The sequence below is a fragment of the Salmo salar genome, chromosome ssa13, assembly GCF_905237065.1.
Source record: "Salmo salar chromosome ssa13, Ssal_v3.1, whole genome shotgun sequence".
NCBI classification, from domain to species: Eukaryota; Metazoa; Chordata; class Actinopteri; order Salmoniformes; family Salmonidae; genus Salmo; species Salmo salar.
In genome coordinates this window covers 100,574,027-100,596,448 of record NC_059454.1, presented here as the reverse complement: position 1 = coordinate 100,596,448, position 22,422 = coordinate 100,574,027, and the positions used below count along the sequence as shown (strand labels likewise).

General features: G+C 41.5%; 1 protein-coding gene across 1 annotated transcript; it reads right to left on the bottom strand.

The window, feature by feature from the left end:
• Positions 1–4,334: 4,334 nt before the first annotated feature.
• Positions 4,335–21,163, bottom strand: LOC106568382 (keratin, type I cytoskeletal 18). Its single transcript, XM_014138682.2, has 11 exons — positions 21,106–21,163; positions 18,739–19,009; positions 18,246–18,371; positions 17,895–17,977; positions 17,397–17,553; positions 9,289–9,456; positions 8,416–8,541; positions 7,493–7,615; positions 7,295–7,389; positions 6,808–6,833; positions 4,335–5,221 (listed from the first exon to the last, which is right to left on the bottom strand). Exons 2-11 carry the CDS (start codon positions 19,000–19,002, stop codon positions 5,094–5,096), a joined length of 1,296 nt encoding a protein of 431 aa, XP_013994157.2. The 5' UTR covers positions 19,003–19,009; positions 21,106–21,163; the 3' UTR covers positions 4,335–5,093.
• Between the last annotated feature and the right edge of the window lie 1,259 nt (positions 21,164–22,422).

Here is a 22,422-nt window from a genome sequence, read left to right as displayed (position 1 = left end):
TATACATGACTATACAAGACTATACATGACTATACATTACTACACATGACTATAAATGACTATACATGACTATACAAGACTATACATGACTATACATGACTATACAAGACTATAAATGACTATACATGACTACACATGACTATAAATGACTATACATGACTATACACGACTATACATGACTACACATGACTATAAATGACTATACATGATCATACAAGACTATACATGACTACACATGACTATAAATGACTACACATGATCATACAAGACTATACATGACTATACAAGACTATACATGACTATACATGACTATACATGACTACACATGACTATACATGACTACACATGACTACAAATGACTACACATGATCATACAAGACTATACATGACTATACATGACTATACATGACTATACATGACTACACATGACTATACAAGACTATATATGACTATACAGGACTATACATGACTATACATGACTATACAAGACTATACAAGACTATACATGACTATACATGACTATACATGACTATACACGACTATACATGACTATACATGACTATACAAGACTATACATGACTATACAAGACTATACATGACTACACATGACTATACAAGACTATACATGACTATACAAGACTATACATGACTACACATGACTATACAAGACTATATATGACTATACAGGACTATACATGACTATACATGACTATACAAGACTATACAAGACTATACATGACTATACATGACTATACAAGACTATACATGACTATACAAGACTATACATGACTACACATGACTATACAAGACTATACATGACTATACAAGACTATACATGACTACACATGACTATACAAGACTATACAAGACTATACATGACTATACATTACTACACATGACTATAAATGACTACACATGATCATATAAGACTATACATGACTATACAAGACTATACATGACTATACATGACTATACATGACTACACAAGACTATACATGACTATACATGACTACACATGACTATACATGACTATACAAGACTATACATGACTATACAAGACTATACATGACTATACATGACTACACAAGACTATACATGACTATACATGACTACACATGACTATACATGACTACACATGACTATAAATGACTACACATGATCATACAAGACTATACATGACTATACATGACTATACATGACTATACATGACTACACATGACTATACAAGACTATATATGACTATACAGGACTATACATGACTATACATGACTATACAAGACTATACAAGACTATACATGACTATACAAGACTATGCATGACTATACATGACTATACACGACTATACATGACTATACATGACTATACAAGACTATACATGACTATACAAGACTATACATGACTACACATGACTATACAAGACTATACATGACTATACAAGACTATACATGACTACACATGACTATACAAGACTATACATGACTATACAAGACTATACATGACTATACATTACTACACATGACTATAAATGACTACACATGATCATATAAGACTATACATGACTATACAAGACTATACATGACTATACATGACTATACATGACTACACAAGACTATACATGACTATACATGACTACACATGACTATACATGACTATACAAGACTATACATGACTATACAAGACTATACATGACTATACATGACTACACAAGACTATACATGACTATACATGACTACACATGACTATACATGACTATACATGACTATACAAGACTATACATGACTATACATGACTATACAAGACTATACATGACTATACATTACTACACATGACTATAAATGACTACACATGATCATACAAGACTATACATGACTATACAAGACTATACATGACTATACAAGACTATACATGACTATACATGACTATACAAGACTATACAAGACTATACATGACTATACATGACTATACATGACTATAGATGACTAAACATGACTATAAATGACTATACATGATCATACAAGACTATACATGACTACACATGACTATAAATGACTACACATGATCATACAAGACTATACATGACTATACAAGACTATACATGACTTTACAAGACTATACATGACTATACATGACTATACATGACTACACATGACTATACATGACTACACATGACTATAAATGACTACACATGATCATACAAGACTATACATGACTATACAAGACTATACATGACTATACATGACTATACATGACTATACATGACTATGCATGAGTATACATGATCATACATGACTATCCGGGTCTGTGTGGGTCTCTGTTGGTCTGTGTGGGTCTGTCCGGTCTCTGTGGGTCTGTGTGGGTCTGTCCGGTCTCTGTGGGTCTGTGTGGGTCTGTCCAGGTCTGTGTGGGTCTGTGTGGGTCTCTATACACAGAGACCCAGACAGACCCACACAGACTCACACAGACCCACACAGACCCAAACAGACCCACACATACCCGGACAGACCCACATAGACCCACACAGTCCCACATAGACCCACACAGACCTGGACCGACCAACACAGACACAAAAAGACCGACACAAACATGGACAGACCCACATAGACCCACAGACCCACATAGATCCAGACAGACCCACTCAGACCCGCACAGACCCACACAACCCACACAGACCTGGACAGACCCACACAGACCCACAGAGACCCGGACAGACCCACACAGACCAACATAGACCCACATAGACCCACACATACCCACACAGAACCGGACAGACCCACACAGACCCGGACAGACCCACACAGACCCGGACAGACCCACACAGACCCACACAGACCCGGACAGACCCACACAGACCCACACAGACCCACACACACTTACAAACAGCCCTCTCCTACCGCATATTTAAACAATTTTTTTGCTTTCCCAGATTATCTTCCCATAAATAACTGATGCCAAGGTGACAGCATAATGGTTTCTGCAGGTAATGATTATGTAATTACATCTGTTTAGCTCAGCAACACACTGCTTCACATTCACAACAATGTTTTTCAGCAACACAGTTTTTGGACACAGTCTGCCTTTAAACATCTGTGCACACAAATTGCTGTGCAGGGTCCTCTAAGTCCAAGCAGCATTCACTAAAGGTCTCTGATTACAAGGTAAAGTATTCTGGTGAAAGATTGGATGGCATTTGCATTATTTGACTTCAACGTTAAAGTTGATTAAAGGCCATAAGTACAATAAGCACATCAAATCGAATAGTCTTACTAACCTTTCATCATTACAAAGTGTGATTAGCTAAGTGCTATGATGGATGAATAGGACTGGAGCATTAATCAGAGCTGTCAGACAGACGTTTAGGCTCAACATGAAGGTAACCTTGCAGTGTTGTATGCATGCCGACCTACTGCACAAAGCAGTCATCACACGCACATGAACAGGCACAGTTATCTCCACTGACGTGTCATTGTGCTCATCAGGCTACGTATGTCACGCAAGAAACTAGAACCAAACAACATAGAACTAAATAAACTAGATAAACCCCCCCAGTCACGCCCTGACCTACTCTACCATAGAAAATAAGAGCTCTCTATGGTCAGGACGTGACAACGTAGTAGACAGGGTAGTTTCATGGTTTTACATCGAATGTGTTTTGAGTATGTGTTGAGTATGTGTAGAATTCATAGAATGTGTTTTGAGTATGTGTAGAATTCATAGAATGTGTTTTGAGTATGTTTTGAGTATGTGTAGAATTCATAGAATGTGTTTTGAGTATGTGTAGAATTCATAGAATGTGTTTTGAGTATGTTTTGAGTATGTGTAGAATTCATAGAATGTGTTTTGAGTATGTGTAGAATTCATAGAATGTGTTTTGAGTATGTTTTGAGTATGTGTAGAATTCATAGAATGTGTTTTGAGTATGTGTAGAATTCATAGAATGTGTTTTGAGTATGTGTAGAATTCATAGAATGTGTTTTGAGTATGTTTTGAGTATGTGTAGAATTCATAGAATGTGTTTTGAGTATGTGTAGAATTCATAGAATGTGTTTTGAGTATGTTTTGAGTATGTGTAGAATTCATAGAATGTGTTTTGAGTATGTGTAGAATTCATAGAATGTGTTTTGAGTATGTTTTGAGTATGTGTAGAATTCATAGAATGTGTTTTGAGTATGTGTAGAATTCATAGAATGTGTTTTGAGTATGTTTTGAGTATGTGTGGAATGTGTTGGATGTAATACGTCTTACATTGTAGTGTGGTTGATAGTTGTTGAACATATAAGAAGTATTTTTGACACTCCATGATGATGAAACCAAATAAAAGAGAAAATAATACCAACTTTGACTAAAAGACAAACTTTTATTTCAGACATTACAGAAGTTTATAGATACAGACACAAAAGCATGTTGAAAACCCATCCCAAAAAATGCAGTTCAGTTGAAAGAGATTTACTGTGTCTATTGCTTGTTACCTAAATATAGATATAAATAGTTTAATACACAAAGCGAAACCTTTTATTAAACAACATCCATGTTAGTAATCTGACAACTGAGGGACGGATGCCGTATGAGACATCTCATTGACTTTCCGTACATCTCATATTATTGTATTATTATATTATTGTATGCATATTATATACTATATAGCTCATAGTGTCCCCAGACTTATCCATGAGGCTGTGAAAGGAACAAGGAAGACCAACACTCTGATGGGAATGAAACAGACATCCATGTTAGTGGAGGCCTCTGAGGGTCAGTGGGTAAGGCTGGCCCCTGAGGGTCAGTGGGTAAGGCTGGCCCCTGAGGGTCAGTGGGTAAGGCTGGCCCCTGAAGGTCAGTGGGTAAGGCTGGCCCTTGACCACGATGTGTGAGAAGAAATTATCAAATCAAGTCAAATGTTATTTGTCACACAGGTGTAGACCTTACTGTGAAATGCTTACTTACAAGCCCTTAACCAACAATGCAGTTTTAAGAAAATATAGTTAAGAAAATGTTTACTAAATAAAGTAAAAATACATTTAAAAAAGAACACAATAAAATAACAATAATGAGGCTATATGAAGATGATGATGATGATGATGATGATGATGAGGCCCCTCTCACTTCTTCTTCTTCTTCACCTCCTCCTGTATCTGCTCCACCTCGCTGGACTCATCCACCACCTTGCCGTTGATCATAGTCTGAGTCACCACCTTCACTATCTTCCTGGTCCGCACATCCGGCTCCTCTGCAGGGAAACGAGAGGAAGAGGTTGAGGAAGAGGATGAGGAAGAGGATGTCACAGTATTGCTGTAACCCAACAGGCTCTGATTTGAGACACGACCTATGAACTTGCCAACTTGTTCCTGATATATCTACTGCTTATGAATGTGTTAAGTATAGCTTATGAATGAGTTAAGTAAGTATAGCTTAAGAATGAGTTAAGTAACTATAGCTTATGAATGAGTTAAGTATAGCTTATGAATGAGTTAAGTAAGTATAGCTTATGAATGAGTTAAGTAAGTATAGCTTATGAATGAGTTAAGTAAGTATAGCTTATGAATGAGTTAAGTATAGCTTATGAATGTGCTAAGAATCCTTTTGTAAGTACACTCCAAATAAAGTGCTACCAAATTGATTCAGTGAATAGTCACAAGCCTACAGTAACAGTCCGTTACAACATTGAGACTTGTGGTATTATTTTCACCTAATGCAGTTGCTAGGGACAGCGCTGTTTTGGGCGTTTGCTTTGTTTGCAGGTTTATGAAACTGCCATTAGTCTGTGGCCACGGCCCCTTGATTTGATGCCAGGGTGGCGGAAGCAGCACAGAATCAAAGTTGTACATTTGATTCTGACATAAGGCAACACCGCTGACCCTATTTTAAACCTGTAGTGTAAATAGCTGATGGGCAGTTGGCTTTGTCAGCGAGCCAACGGCCCGGAGTACCTCAACTTTACTCTATAAGTCACCGACAGTACATACACAATCTAGCCTAGGGTCGTTTCCCAGTCTAACTGCTCGGTGTAGGGTAAAGTTTCCCCTAGATTCTGATCTTGGGTCAGTTTTGCAGTTTCCCGACTAGGATTTGGGGAGTGTAAGCTGATCCTAAATCTGTACCTAGGGGAAACTTCACTCGGGAGCGAAACCCCCCTGGACATTGAGCCTGGTGAACATTCAGACCAGTGAAATGCTCGGTGAAGGTGAGAGTGAATGTGAGGGTGAGTTGGAGAAGGGAGGGGGGGACGAGAGAAGGGAGGAGGGAAGATAAGAAAGAAAGAAAGAAAGAAAGAAAGAAAGAAAGAAAGAAAGAAAGAAAGAAAGAAAGAAAGAAAGAAAGAAAGAAAGAAAGAAAGAAAGAAAGAAAGAAAGAGAAACTAAAGATGGATGGGTGACCAGGATGGGTGACCAGGATGGGTGACCAGGATAAGTCCATGCAGTCCATTTGAGAGGCTGAGGTGAATTGAGGTCTCTCTGTGTGAGAATGAAATGACCTATTCATGAATGAATGGGGACTCTTATCACACGCCATGGATGGAATGACCTAACGTCACACTGATAAAGGAGCTTTCTCCATCCAGGTGGACGGTCACATCCACAATCATTTTAATTGTTTATTTTTTTTAATTTAACCTTTATTTAACTAGGCAAGTCAGTTAAGAACACATTTTTATTTACAATGACGGCCTACCCCAGCCAAACCTGGAGGACGCTGGGCCAATTGTGCGCCAATCAATCAATGTGTTGCTGAGTAAGTAATTGTTGATGTTTGCTTAGGTTAGCTTGTGTCAATGAGGATGTGAGAGTGATGTCAAGTTAAAGTACTGTTACTCACTTTTTGGTGATGGTACTTCTTTAATCCTGCATGAATAATGGAAAAAGAATGTGCCCAATGACTTTAACTGATACATGGAAATTGTCATTGGCAGAAGATGTTATGTCCCAGGAAGAAGAATTATCGGTTTGAATCAACTCAACTGAGAGCAGAACTTTCCTGGATATACAGTACTAAGCACCCCTTATTTACATCTGACCATAGCATTATATGGAACAAAGATAGAGGAAGAGAAGCGTTTCCAATGACATCATCAACCAATTAGTAGACAATTAGCAGGCAATGCGTACTCATAATTGGTTAAAATCACACGATGCACACTGATGATGTCATTGGAAACACATCTTCCCCTATATTTTTTACTACAAAACATAGAAACGCGTAATTTTCACATATGTTGATGTTGGGGTGGTGCTGGAGATGATGAATATGAAGTTGAAAATGTCCCTTTAAAATGTTCATATAAAGATTATTCCTGGTGACTCACGTCTCCTCTCCCTCCAGCAGTCTCCTGTAGGTGGCGATCTCTATCTCTAAGTTCTGCTTGATGCGGAGCAGCTGTTCATAGTCCGTCTTGTTGCGCTGCAATATAATACAATACAACTTTATTAGTCCATTTGTTACTGTAAACAACGGAAATATGAATACAGTTCCACCTCCTTAGCCCCTGGCTACCAGTGAGTACCTGCATGTCCAGACGCAGCTGAGACAGGTCCTCCTCCAGCTGGGACAGCGTGGTCTGCAGACGCTCCATCTCCAGGCTGTATTTCTGACCTGTCTCTCCCAGGTTACCCTTCAGAGCTGACACCTGGGGTGGAGAGGGTGAGTCCGATAAAGAAATCACATCAAATCAAATGTTATTTGTCACATGCGCCAAATACAACAGATGTACACCTTACAGTGAAATGCTTACTTACAAGCCCTTAACCAACAATGCAGAATTAAGAAAATACAAAAAAAAGTAAGAGATAAGAATAACAAATGATTAAAGAGCAGCAGTATATAACAATATACAGGAGGTACCGTTACCGAGGTAATTGAGGTAGTATGTACATGTAGTTGGAGTTATTAAAGTGACTATGCATAAATAATAACAGAGAGTAGCAGCAGTGATCCGGGGGGGAGGGGCAATGCAAATAAACTGCGGACGAGACAAACATGCACGCACGCATGTACACGCGCAGATGAAATGTATACCCAATACACCTTCTCATCAAATATACAGTGTGTGATTACAGAAAGGAAGAGAATCTGTGTATACAGGTCAGGGGATGGGTGTTGTTATAACACTGATCCCTAAACACTCTTAGAAACAAGGTGCTCTCTAGAACCTGCTAGAAGAACCCTTTAAAGAACCCTTTTCTATCTGGAACCAAAAAGGGTTCTCCTAAAGGAGTGCATCTGACCCAACATCAAGGAAGGTGAGAGATATTTATAGTCAACAAGGATAACATGGGTGGGGAAAAGAGGAGAGATATTTATAGTCAACAAGGATAACATGGGTGAGGGAAAGAGCAAGGATCTCATCGATACTGTAGTTGTGCTGGTTGTCCAGCTGTAGATCCCCAGTACAACACAACCCCCAGTTGACAGGTTCCTAGTTCCTACCTGTTTGTGCAGACTCTCCAGCTCCACCTCCAGGTTCTGTAGGAAGCGTTGTCTCTCCACCAACTCACTCTGAGCCCCCCTGAGAGCCTCGTTAGACTCCTTTACCTCGTTCTGCACCATCTCCAGCTGTAACACACCACACACACGTTCCTGAACACACCACACCCCCAGGTTACTGAAAACAATAACACACACACGTTCCTGAACACACCACACCCCCAGGTTACTGAAAACAGTAACACACGCTCATGAACGCACCACATCCCCAGGTTACTGAAAACAGTAACACACGCTCATGAACGCACCACATCCCCACGTTACTGAAAACAGTAACACACGCTCATGAACGCACCACATCCCCAGGTTACTGAAAACAATAACACTGAGAACACTACAGTATGTTACTAGATACCACACCTGGGTTCACCTGGATATGATAACTATGATACGCCTGAATCGTAACTTGAGATACACATGCTATGCCAACGGGACATTTGCATGAACATTTGAGTCTCACGCACTTATCTCATGTTACAAATCAACCCTGAGAGACTAAACTCTAGTGTCTAGTTTCTGGCATGGTGATGCACCCAGCCAGCCAGTCCACCACTGACCTTCTTGAGGTACCCAGCCAGCTAGTCCACCACTGACCTTCTTGAGGTACCCAGTCAGCTAGTCCACCACTGACCTTCTTGAGGTACCCAGCCAGCCAGTCCCCCACTGACCTTCTTGAGGTACCCAGCCAGCCAGTCCCCCACTGACCTTCTTGAGGTACCCAGCCAGCCAGTCCCCCACTGACCTTCTTGAGGTACCCAGCCAGCCAGTCCCCCACTGACCTTCTTGAGGTACCCAGTCAGCCAGTCCCCCACTGACCTTCTTGAGGTACCACTGCTCAGCCTGGTCCTTGTTCTTCTTGATGATGCCCTCGTACTGAGTTCTGAGCTCTGACATTACTGTGCCCAGTTCTGGTCCACCACGGCCTGTGTCCACCTCCACGTTCACAGTCTGAGCAGCAATATGGCCCTTCATAGACTCCACCTCCTGCAGAGAGACAATTCATACATAAATCAATCAATCAACTGCAAATGTTGTCACAAAGTACCAGGGTTGGAACTTTTTTCCAATCGTGTCTTTCTGGACAGAACCATTATTTATTTTGTTCCGTCCACTGTTCCAACCAGTAAAATAAAGTTCTGAAACGGTCGGAACCCCCAAAAAGTTACGTTTACATCGCTCCTTTCTGTTCCTTTTTAAACAGCATGGTTTATTCATAATGAAAGCCAAACACTTACACTGTGCACTGTGCTGCCAGTCACTATGGACAGACAAGTGTAGGACATGAGATGCGACTGAGATTTTGCAGGTGGGGAAAGAGCGAGAAAGGGTGGAGGAGGAGGCTTGCCTTGAAGCTCTGGGCATCTTATTATGGTCTGCGTTATCTGAATTAGGCCCACAGAATTATACCTACGAGGAGCAGAGTCTATGGAGGAACTTTGAATGTCTTTGAACTTCCGAGAGTTGGCTTAATGTTGGACAAAGCTAATGTTAGCTAGCTAACAAGCTTGTTTGTGCAGAGCAGCACTAGAATTAAAAGCACGTCTTACCTTTTTGTGGTTAATAAATCCAATGGGAAATGTGAAAACTAAAGTATCCTCAACTAGCATTGAAAAAGTTACGCTTGTAACATCATCAGTAGGCTACAATAACCTATGTAACATCGTCAGTAGTCTACAGTAACCTATGTAACGTTGGCAGTAGGCTACAGTAACCTATGTAACATTGTCAGTAGGCTACAGTAACCTATGTAACATTGTCAGTAGACTACAGTAACCTATGTAACATTGTCAGTAGGCTACAGTAACCTATGTAACATTGTCAGTAGGCTACAGTAACCTATGTAACATCGTCAGTAGGCTACAGTAACCTATGTAACATTGTCAGTAGACTACAGTAACCTATGTAATGCTGTCAGTAGGCTACAGTAACCTATGTAACATTGTCAGTAGACTACAGTAACCTATGTAACATCGTCAGTAGGCTACAGTAACCTATGTAACATTATCAGTAGGCTACAGTAACCTATGTAACGTTGTCAGTAGGCTACAGTAACCTATGTAATGTCGTCAGTAGGCTACAGTAACCTATGTAACATTGTCAGTAGACTACAGTAACCTATGTAACGTCGTCAGTAGGCTACAGTAACCTATGTAACATCATCAGTAGGCTACAGTAACCTATGTAACGTCGTCAGTAGGCTACAGTAACCTATGTAACATCATCAGTAGGCTACAGTAACCTATGTAACGTCGTCAGTAGGCTACATTAACCTATGTAACATTGTCAGTAGGCTAAAGTAACCTATGTAACATCATCAGTAGGCTACAGTAACCTATGTAACGTCGTCAGTAGGCTACAGTAACCTATGTAACATTGTCAGTAGGCTACAGTAACCTATGTAACATTGTCAGTAGACTACAGTAACCTATGTAATGTCATCAGTAGGCTACAGTAACCTATGTAACGTCGTCAGTAGGCTACAGTAACCTATGTAACATCGTCAGTAGGCTACAGTAACCTATGTAACATCGTCAGTAGGCTACATTAACCTATGTAACATCGTCAGTAGGCTACAGTAACCTATGTAACATCGTCAGTAGGCTACAGTAACCTATGTAATGTCGTCAGTAGGCTACAGTAACCTATGTAATGTCGTCAGTAGGCTACAGTAATCTATGTAACGTTGTCAGTAGGCTACAGTAACCTATGTAACCTTATCAGTAGGCTACAGTAACCTATGTAACGTTGTCAGTAGGCTACAGTAACCTATGTAACGTCATCAGTAGGCTACAGTAACCTATGTAACATCATCAGTAGGCTACAGTAACCTATGTAATGTCGTCAGTAGGCTACAGTAACCTATGTAACGTCGTCAGTAGGCTACAGTAACCTATGTAACATCATCAGTAGGCTACAGTAACCTATGTAACATCATCAGTAGGCTACAGTAACCTATGTAACGTCGTCAGTAGGCTACAGTAACCTATGTAACATCATCAGTAGGCTACAGTAACCTATGTAACGTCGTCAGTAGGCTACAGTAACCTATGTAACGTCGTCAGTAGGCTACAGTAACCTATGCTTCAGGAGGAGGGAGGGCTTTGCATAGGCGCTTTGTTGCATTTAACCTCTCTAGGGTAGGGGGCTGTATTTTCACATCTGGATAAAAAACGTACCCGATTTAATCTGGTTATTACTACTGCCCAGAAACTAGAATATGCATATAATTGTTTGATTTGGATAGAAAACACCCTAAAGTTTCTAAAACTGTTTTAATGGTGTCTGTGAGTATAACAGAACTCATATGGCAGGCAAAACCTGAGAAGATTCTGTACAGGAAGTGTCCTCTCTGACCATTTCTTGGCCTTCTACACTCTCTTTATTGAAAACTGAGGATCTCTGCTGTAACGTGACACTTTGTGAGGCTCCCATAGGCTCTCAGAAGGCGGCAGAACGTTGAATGATGACTTTGCAGCCCATGGCTGAAAAACAGTAGCGCATTTGGTAAGTGGTCGATCTGAGAACAATGAGACGGGCGCACGCGTGCACGTGAAGAGTCCATTTTAGATTTTGAGTCTTTGAATGAAAACAGGGTTTCCCGGTCGGAATATAATCGCTTTTTTACGAGAAAAATCGCATAAAAATTGATTTTAAACAGCGTTTGACATGCTTCGAAGTACGGTAATGGAATATTTAGAAATGTTTTGTCACGGTACGCGTCCGCGCATCACCCTTCGTCACCCTTCGGATAGTGTCTTGAACGCAAGAACAAAACAGGATATTTGAACATAACTATGGATTATTTTGAACCAAAACAACATTTGTGGATGAAGTAGAAGTCCTGGGAGTGCATTCTGACGAAGAACAGCAAAGGTAATCCAATTTTTCTTATAGTAAATCTGAGTTTGGTGAGTGCCAAACTTGGTGGGTGTCAAAATAGCTAGCCCGTGATGGCGAGCTATCTACTCAGAATATTGCCAAATGTGCTTTTGCCGAAAAGCTATTTTAAAATCGGACACCGCGATTGCATAAAGGAGTTCTGTATCTATAATTCTTAAAATAATTGTTATGTTTTTTGTGAACGTTTATCGTGAGTAATTTTGTAAATTCACCGGAAGTTTGCGGTGGGTATGCTAGTTCTGAACGTCACATGCTAATGTAAAAAGCTGGTTTTTGATATAAATATGAACTTGATTGAACAAAACATGCATGTATTGTATAACATAATGTCCTAGGAGTGTCATCTGATGAAGATCATCAAAGGTTAGTGCTGCATTTAGTTGTGGTTTTGGTTTTTGTGACATTATATGCTAGCTTGAAAAATGGGTGTCTGATTATTTCTGGCTGGGTACTCTGCTGACATAATCTAATGTTTTGCTTTCGTTGTAAAGCCTTTTTGAAATCGGACAGTGTGGTTAGATTAACGAGAGTCTTGTCTTTAAAATGGTGTAAAATAGTCATATGTTTGAGAAATTGAAGTAATAGCATTTCTAAGGTATTTGAATATCGCGCCACGGGATTCCACTGGCTGTTGAGTAGGTTCGTCCCACATACCCTAGAGAGGTTAATTGTAAAATAACGTTATTAACCAGTTCCCATGCTTTTAAAATAACAGTTCTGTTTCAGAACAATGTAGATAACTTTCGTTCCCTGGTCTGATTCTGTTCCTTTATTAATTTTGATATTTGACAGTTTTCTGTTCTGTTCCCTGAACCGGTTCCAACCCCTGCAAAGTACCTGACAGGAACCTGGCCTAGACCCCCAGACTTAAATAATGAGTCTGTGATTGACTTTGTGTTTCAGTGTGTTTCTAACATGTTTTTCCCCCATGTTGATCTCTATGTTAGTTTTTCTATGCTTTTATGAATATTCTGTGTTTGTGTATTAGACCTCCAAGTGAGCGTGTGCTGTAGTACATTATAAACTGGCTGGTTCGAGCCCTGAATGCTGATTAGCTAACAGCCGTGGTATATCAAACATTATAAACTGGGTGGATCGAGCCCTGAATGCTGATTGGCTGAAAGCCGTAGTATATCAGACATTCTATACCCCACTGTGATAGTGAGAAGGTCAGTGAATTCTACATACCACTGTGACAGAGAGAAGGTCAGTGAATTCTACACACCATTGTGACGGAGAGGTCAGTGAATTCTACACACCACTGTGACAGAGAGAAGGTCAGTGAATTTTACACACCACTGTGACAGAGAGGTCAGTGAACGCTACACACCACTGTGACAGAGAGAAGGTCAGTGAATTCTACACACCACTGTGACAGAGAGAAGGTCAGTGAATTCTACACACCACTGTGACAGAGAGAAGGTCAGTGAATTCTACACACCACTCTGACGGAGAGGTCAGTGAATTATATACACCACTGTGACAGAGAGAAGTTCAGTGAATTCTACACACCACTGTGACAGAGAGAAGGTCAGTGAATTCTACACCCCACTGTGACAGAGAGGTCAGTGAATTCTACACCCCACTGTGACAGAGAGAAGGTCAGTGAATTCTACACACCACTGTGACAGAGAGAAGGTCAGTGAATTCTACACCCCACTGTGACAGAGAGAAGGTCAGTGAATTCTACACACCACTGTGACAGAGAGAAGGTCAGTGAATTCTACACACCACTGTGACAGAGAGAAGGTCAGTGAATTCTACACCCCACTGTGACAGAGAGAAGGTCAGTGAATTCTACACACCACTGTGACAGAGAGAAGGTCATTGAATTCTACACCCCACTGTGACAGAGAGAAGGTCAGTGAATTCTACACACCACTGTGACAGAGAGAAGGTCAGTGAATTCTACACACCACTGTGACAGAGAGAATGTCAGTGAATTCTACACACCACTGTGACAGAGAGGTCAGTGAATTCTACACCCCACTGTGACGGAGCGGTCAGTGAATTCTACACCTCACTGTGACAGAGAGAAGGTCAGTGAATTCTACACACCACTGTGACAGAGAGAAGGTCAGTGAATTCTACACACCACTGTGACAGAGAGGTCAGTGAATTCTACACACCACTGTGACAGAGAGAATGTCAGTGAATTCTACACACCACTGTGACAGAGAGAAGGTCAGTGAATTCTACACACCACTGTGACAGAGAGAAGGTCAGTGAATTTTACACACCACTGTGACAGAGAGGTCAGTGAATTCTACACACCACTGTGACAGAGAGGAGGTCAGTGAATTCTACACACCACTGTGACAGAGAGAAGGTCAGTGAATTCTACACACCACTGTGACAGAGAGAAGGTCAGTGAATTCTACACACCACTGTGACAGAGAGGTCAGTGAATTCTACACACCACTGTGACAGAGAGAAGGTCAGTGAATTCTACAGACCACTGTGACAGAGAGAAGGTCAGTGAATTCTACACACCACTGTGACAGAGAGGTCAGTGAATTCTACACACCACTGTGACAGAGAGAAGGTCAGTGAATTCTACACCCCACTGTGACAGAGAGAAGGTCAGTGAATTCTACACCCCACTGTGACAGAGAGGTCAGTGAATTCTACACACCACTGTGACAGAGAGGTCAGTGAATTTTACACCCCACTGTGACAGAGAGGTCAGTGAATTCTACACACCACTGTGACAGAGAGGTCAGTGAATTCTACACACCACTGTGACAGAGAGGTCAGTGAATTCTACACCCCACTGTGACAGAGAGGTCAGTGAATTCTACACCCCACTGTGACAGAGAGGTCAGTGAATTCTACACCCCACTGTGACAGAGAGGTCAGTGAATTCTACACCCCACTGTGACAGAGAGGTCAGTGAATTCTACACCCCACAGTAACAGAGAGGTCAGTGAATTCTACACCCCACTGTGACAGAGAGGTCAGTGAATTCTACACCCCACAGTAACAGAGAAGTCAGTGAATTCTACACCCCACTGTGACAGAGAGGTCAGTGAATTCTACATCCCACTGTGACAGAGAGGTCAGTGAATTCTACACCCCACTGTGACAGAGAGGTCAGTGAATTCTACATCCCACTGTGACAGAGAGGTCAGTGAATTCTACACCCCACTGTGACAGAGAGGTCAGTGAATTCTACACCCCACTGTGACAGAGAGGTCAGTGAATTCTACACCCCACAGTAACAGAGAGGTCAGTGAATTCTACACCCCACAGTAACAGAGAAGTCAGTGAATTCTACACCCCACTGTGACAGAGAGGTCAGTGAATTCTACACCCCACTGTGACAGAGAGGTCAGTGAATTCTACACCCCACTGTGACAGAGAGGTCAGTGAATTCTACACCCCACTGTGACAGAGAGGTCAGTGAATTCTACACACCACTATGACAGAGAGGTCAGTGAATTCTACACCCCACTGTGACAGAGAGGTCAGTGAATTCTACACCCCACTGTGACAGAGAGGTCAGTGAATTCTACACCCCACAGTAACAGAGAGGTCAGTGAATTCTACACCCCACTGTGACAGAGAGGTCAGTGAATTCTACACCCCACTGTGACAGAGAGGTCAGTGAATTCTACACCCCACAGTAACAGAGATACCCTCTTCATTATTAACATCCTCTCCATGAATACTTGATGGAGGTGAGCTCATGTCCCCGTTCCCTCTCACTGGGACAGGGGGATACCTAGTCAGTTGTACAACTGAATGTATTCATCTGAAATGTGTCTTCCACATTTAACCCAACCCCTCTGAATCAGAGAGGTGCAGTTAGCTGCCTTAATAATCTACATCTACGTCATCGGCACCCGGAGAACAGTGGGTTAACTGCCTTGCTCGGGGGCAGAAGGGCAGATTTTTCTCTCTCACTGTCCCCCCCCTTTCTCTCTCTCTCTCTCTCTCTCTCTCTCTCTCTCTCTCTCTCTCTCTCTCTCTCTCTCTCTCTCTCTCTCTCTCTCTCTCTCTCTGAAATACACAACTTAATAGACTCAGCATATGGCGCCACTGCATTGGCACCACACCCAGCTTTATAGACACACCGAGCACAACTAGGGCCAGTTATCGACCCACACACACACACACACACACACACACACACACACACACACACACACACACACACACACACACACACACACACACACACACACACACACACACACACACACACACACACACACACACACACACACCCCATTGGAAAATAGGAAAGGATGAGCCAAGCCCCCACACACATGGATGCAGGCACGTGCACACACACCAGAAGAAACGTACAATCACATCATTTTACCCGTGCCACATACAAGTAGTACAAGGTGACTTATCCCTTCACACAGGTCTGTAGTGTTCCTATTCAGAGCAGAGCAACCAGTGAACCAATGCTGTTTTGAGAGGGGTCTCTGTAGACTTGAGTAAAAAAGCTAAGACCTGAGTTACTTTCAGGCTTTGAGTTACTTAAGACAAAGAGACCTCCGGAGTTGGGTTTCAGAGTCTGAGCCGGTTCCTACTCCAAGCTTCCAAGGGGATGTCGAATGATACCACCACTGGGACAGAAATGAACAGAGGACCAGTCTCTTCCCCTCTCAGACCACTTACTTGATTCAGTGGTCTGTCATTCAGTTCAGGCCATTCGGTCAATGACCAGTAAGAAGAGGAAAGGTGACAGAGAACATCCTTGTCTCACTCCAGTCAGCGATATCTCCCCATACTAGGAGACCATGGGAAAAATCTGTGGTTCAGTTATAACCTGGCTATAACTAGGGACCCATAGTTTTTCCTGGCTTCGTAATGAAGTGAGGAAAAACTCCTGGCCCCTCTATCCCATAGGTCAAAACTGGTTAAAAGGACATCTTGATGACATCATTCCAACTAGTTTTGTCTGTCGGTATACCATCATCCTTAATAAAGAAAGTTGACCTCTGTCCAGTTTTTGACTTATATGCTTTAGGATGGATAATGCCCTGATCTATGGAGCTACCTCCTCTCACCTCCTCATGGTTCTTCTTCAGGAAGTAGAGCTCTTCCTTCAGGCTGTCCAGGTCTCCTTTCAGGGACCCAATGATCTGATCATGGTCCACCTTGGCCTTCTTCAGGGCCAAACAGTCCCTCTCCACAGACTGGGACATGCACAACTCTGTCTCCCACCTGGAGGCGGAGGAGGAGGAGGAAGAGATTGAGAAGTGAGAGATTCTGAAGTGAGAGATTGTGAGAGCTTTGGTGACTAATATTTCTAAAGTATTCAATACAGATAGTAAAATAAACATTAAACTTGAAAGAAGGGGTGGGGTGGGGTGGGGTGAGGGAGGAGGGGAAGGATTAACTGACACAAACACAGACTAAAACACACACCAAGCACACAGTTCCGCTATGCAGACAAATATTTGTCTACTTAGTGCAGCGTTGGTGTGGAGCCTGAACATACATCTGCAAACCATGTTTGAAGAGCTTTCACTTCAAAACTGAACAACACAGTGAAACACGCTCACTTGATCCTGAAGTCGTCAGCAGCCAGTTTAGCATTGTCAATCTCCAGCATGAGGCGAGCGTTCTCCAGTGTCTTCTTCCTCACCTGAGGAAAGACAGGGATCAGGGTAAGGTCTATTTCTGCTAATGTTAAACTCCTATTAAAGAGTCACTGTGTTAACACTTGTATGGTAAACGTGTACGTGTACGGCCACGTGTGTGTACTGAGTGAGACTATGTTTACAATGTGTAAATCCATATCATGACTCAGACATAGACACAGTGTCCTCATTGTACAGTGAGACAAGAGCATGGTTAAGTTACGTGGGGTGAGAGAGAGGGCTCATGGGAACGTAGGGACGCTGGGAACCCACCTCCTGTTCCACCTGGTGGGCCTGGATAATCATGGTTTCGAAGTCGTGACCTTTAGGGATGCGCTCAATCATTATCTGCTTGATCCTCAGCTCCAGGTCTGCGTTGGCCGTCTCCAGGGAGCGCACCTAAGAAGAAGAAGAAGACTTATTATCCATTATCTCGCAAAGTGCTTGCTCAAGGGTACAATGACAGGAAGGCACTCAGGATCAGAAGAGGACGGGCTCATTGTAATGGCTGGAATGGAATCCATGGAATGAAGTTAAACATGTGGTTTCCATGTGTCTGATATGTCTGATAACGTTCCATTAATGACATTACAGATATTACAATGAGCTCTTCCTCCTAAGCTCCTCCCACCAGCCTCCTCTGTTCAGGATAGTTGCTAGCTCACTCCACACTAGATTTCCTGTCAGATCTAGGATTTGAACCAGCGAGCCTCCGGTTGCTGAACCACTTCTCTAACCTCTACCCTCTAGGCTACCTTCCACCCACCTTGTCCAGGTAAGTGGCCAGGCGGTTGTTGAGGCCCTGCATGGCCTCCTTCTCGTTGGTGTGGTTGCCCAGCTGCCCATTGAGGTTCAGGGTGACTGGAACTCCGTTCAGGTCATGGCTGACGGAGGCGGAGCGGGTCAGGGGGCTGGCGGCAAAGGACACGGCAGCTCTGGAGCGGGCACGGCCGCTGTCTCTCAGAGACAGGCTTGAGAAAGAGGGCTGACGGCCCACAGAGAAGCTCCGCACTGAGAAACTGGACGACATGACGGCTCTGTGTGGGAGATGACAAAGAGGAAGAAGACCTGATAAAGATTTGAGGGTCGGAAGGCTGTTGTAATAAACACACTTGTGTCGACTACACATGACTAATGTGGCCTCAAGGTATATGTCTCTAGTCTGGTGGTGCTTCGGCTCAGTTTCATATGGAAATCCTCATTATTTGAGGACAAAGTTGATCAAGGTCATTACACCATTGATTGTTGCAGTATGCAAATAATTATTAAAGGCACGTAAACCTTAGGCTAGTATAACAGGTCTGTCAACATACCAAATGTGCATGATTGTGATCAGACTGAAACAATACATTCATGGGCTAAAAAGAACACATAGCCTAGGGGCCATTTTGAACGAGCCCGCTGCTGTCTATTCAAACTAAGAATCAGCCAATGATAAACGTCAAGGGATTACTATTTTTATAACTACTACACTGTCTTTATGATTACTAGACTGTTTTTATGACTACCAGACTGTCTTTATGACTACCAAACTGTCTGTACGGCTACTAGACTGATTTTATGACTACTAGACTGTCTTTATGACTACTAGACTGTCTGTACGGCTACTAGACAGTTTGTATGACTACTAGACTGTCTTTACGGCTACTAGACAGTCTTTGTGACTACTAAACTGTCTTTATGGCTACTATACTGTCTTCATGATTATCAAATCAAATCAAAGTTTATTTGTCACATGCGCCGAATACAACAGGTGTAGACCTTACAGTGAAATGCTTACTTACAGGCTCTAACCAATAGTGCAAAAAAAGGTATTAGGTGAACAATAGGTAAGTAAAGAAATAAAACAACAGTAAAAAGAGAGTTGAAAATAACAGTAGCGAGGCTATATACAGACACCGGTTAGTCAGACTGATTGAGGTAGTATGTACATGTAGATATGGTTAAAGTGACTATGCATATATGATGGACAGAGAGTAACAGTAGCGTAAAAGAGGGGTTGGCGGGTGGTGGGTGGCGGGACACAATGCAGATAGCCCGGTTAGCCAATGTGCGGGAGCACTGGTTACTAGACAGTTTTTGTGATTACTAGGCTGTCTTTGTGACTACTAGACTGCCTTTATGGCTACTAGACTGTCTTCACGGCTACTAGACAGTTTGTATGACTACTAGACTGTCTTTGTGACTACTAAACTGTTTGAGCCAATCAACAATTACTTCATCCCAGCTCACACATCAACATGTAAATTACCAATCTGGTATCAGAAGAGTTTCCCAAGAACTGTCAGAAAACCCTTCATATCTTACATTACTATGGGGATAGTTATTGTTGTTATTATCCTATTCAACAATAAGTTAGATAGCTAGTTTTTACCTCTTGTCAATGAGAGAAATCACAAAACCAAGAACAGACATGAGTTCAGAGTAAGGAGTTCAGAGTTATGTTCTGTCTAAAACAATACTAGTGTTGTTTGGTGTTTGCACGGGAAACAGACAGTGTCCACAGTCACCAGCCACTGGGCACAGATGTCAGTTCAACGTCTAGTTTGCATTTACATTTGGTTGAGTTGTCTGCTAACATGAATTCAATGTGAAATGAACCAAAAATGTCACCCTGTCATTGGATTTAGGGGAAAAGTTGGGTGAAAAAAATACAAAATTCCCTTACGTTGAGGACTTTTTGCAAATTCAATTAGTTTTCCAAGTTAATTTAATGTCATCACATTGAGTTTTTTGGTTGAAATGATGTGGAAGCAACGCTGATTAGAACAGTGGGTGGGCTGTTCAATAGGTAAAACTCTCTGTCATTTAATACTCTGTGAGTTTCTCCCACCAATGACAAAACATCCGAAAAAATAAAACATTCCTTTGTGATGTGATGAGTAGAGAAACATATAGAAATAAGGCCATAAAGGCACAAAAAAAGATATTTGAATTATAATTTATAATCTTATGAACTACAATCTTTCATTATAACTTAGTTTTCAATATTTCTGTCATTATACATTTACTGTTTTCAAAAATACATTTCATTACAGTTATTCAGACAAACTTGATTATCTTTCTTTTTTTTTTAAATCTTCGATTCATGTAAGATAGGACTAAATAGAAACAGTGAAATGAAACTACTGACCTGGATTCTGTTCTCTTCAGTGAGATAGAGAAAGAGGGAGAGAGAGATCCTAGAGAATGCTGAGTCTACTGTGAGACTAATGCTACAGGTGCATTTATATAGAGGTGAGAAATGGGGAGGGGCCACATCTAAAAGTGGGTGTAGCCTCTGAAGCTTCTGTAAGACATTGGAGTTGTTCTCTCCTGCAGGTAGGTAGAAGTCACCTGAACTTCATTCAGGAGAGTAAAATCAAACATTTTAAAAGAAGGAAAGAGAATTGGTCTAATCAAACAACAGAAGGCTATGTCAGTAGATGTATACTGTGTCAGTAGAGTTATACTGTATGTGTGGCTATGCCAGTAGAGTTATAGTGTATGTGTGGCTATGTCAATACTAAATAGTTCTACTGTATGTGTGGCTATGTCAATACTAAATAGTTCTACTGTATGTGTGGCTATGTCAATACTAAATAGTTATATTGTATGTGTGGCTATGTCAGTAGAGTTCTACTGTATGTGTGGCTATGTCAGTAGAGTTCTATTGTATGTGTGGCTATGTCAATACTAAATACTTCTACTGTATGTGTGGCTATGTCAATACTAAATACTTCTACTGTATGTGTGGCTATGTCAATAGAGTTCTACTGTATGTGTGGCTATGTCAATAGAGTTCTACTGTATGTGTGGCTATGTCAATACTAAATAGTTCTACTGTATGTGTGGCTATGTCAGTAGAGTTATACTGTATGTGTGGCTATGTCAATACTAAATACTTCTACTGTATGTGTGGCTATGGCAATACTAAATAGTTCTACAGTATGTGTGGCTATGTCAGTAGAGTTATACTGTATGTGTGGCTATGTCAATACTAAATACTTCTACTGTATGTGTGGCTTTGTCAATACTAAATAGTTCTACTGTATGTGTGGCTATGTCAGTAGAGTTCTACTGTATGTGTAGCTATGTCAATACTAAATAGTTCTACTGTATGTGTGGCTATGTCAATACTAAATAGTTCTACTGTACGTGTGGCTATGTCAATACTAAATAGTTATACTGTATGTGTGGCTATGTCAATACTAAATAGTTATATTGTATGTGTGGCTATGTCAGTAGAGTTCTACTGTATGTGTGGCTATGTCAGTAGAGTTCTACTGTATGTGTGGCTATGTCAATACTAAATACTTCTACTGTATGTGTGGCTATGTCAATAGAGTTCTACTGTATGTGTGGCTATGTCAATAGAGTTCTACTGTATGTGTGGCTATGTCAATACTAAATAGTTCTACTGTATGTGTGGCTATGTCAGTAGAGTTATACTGTATGTGTGGCTATGTCA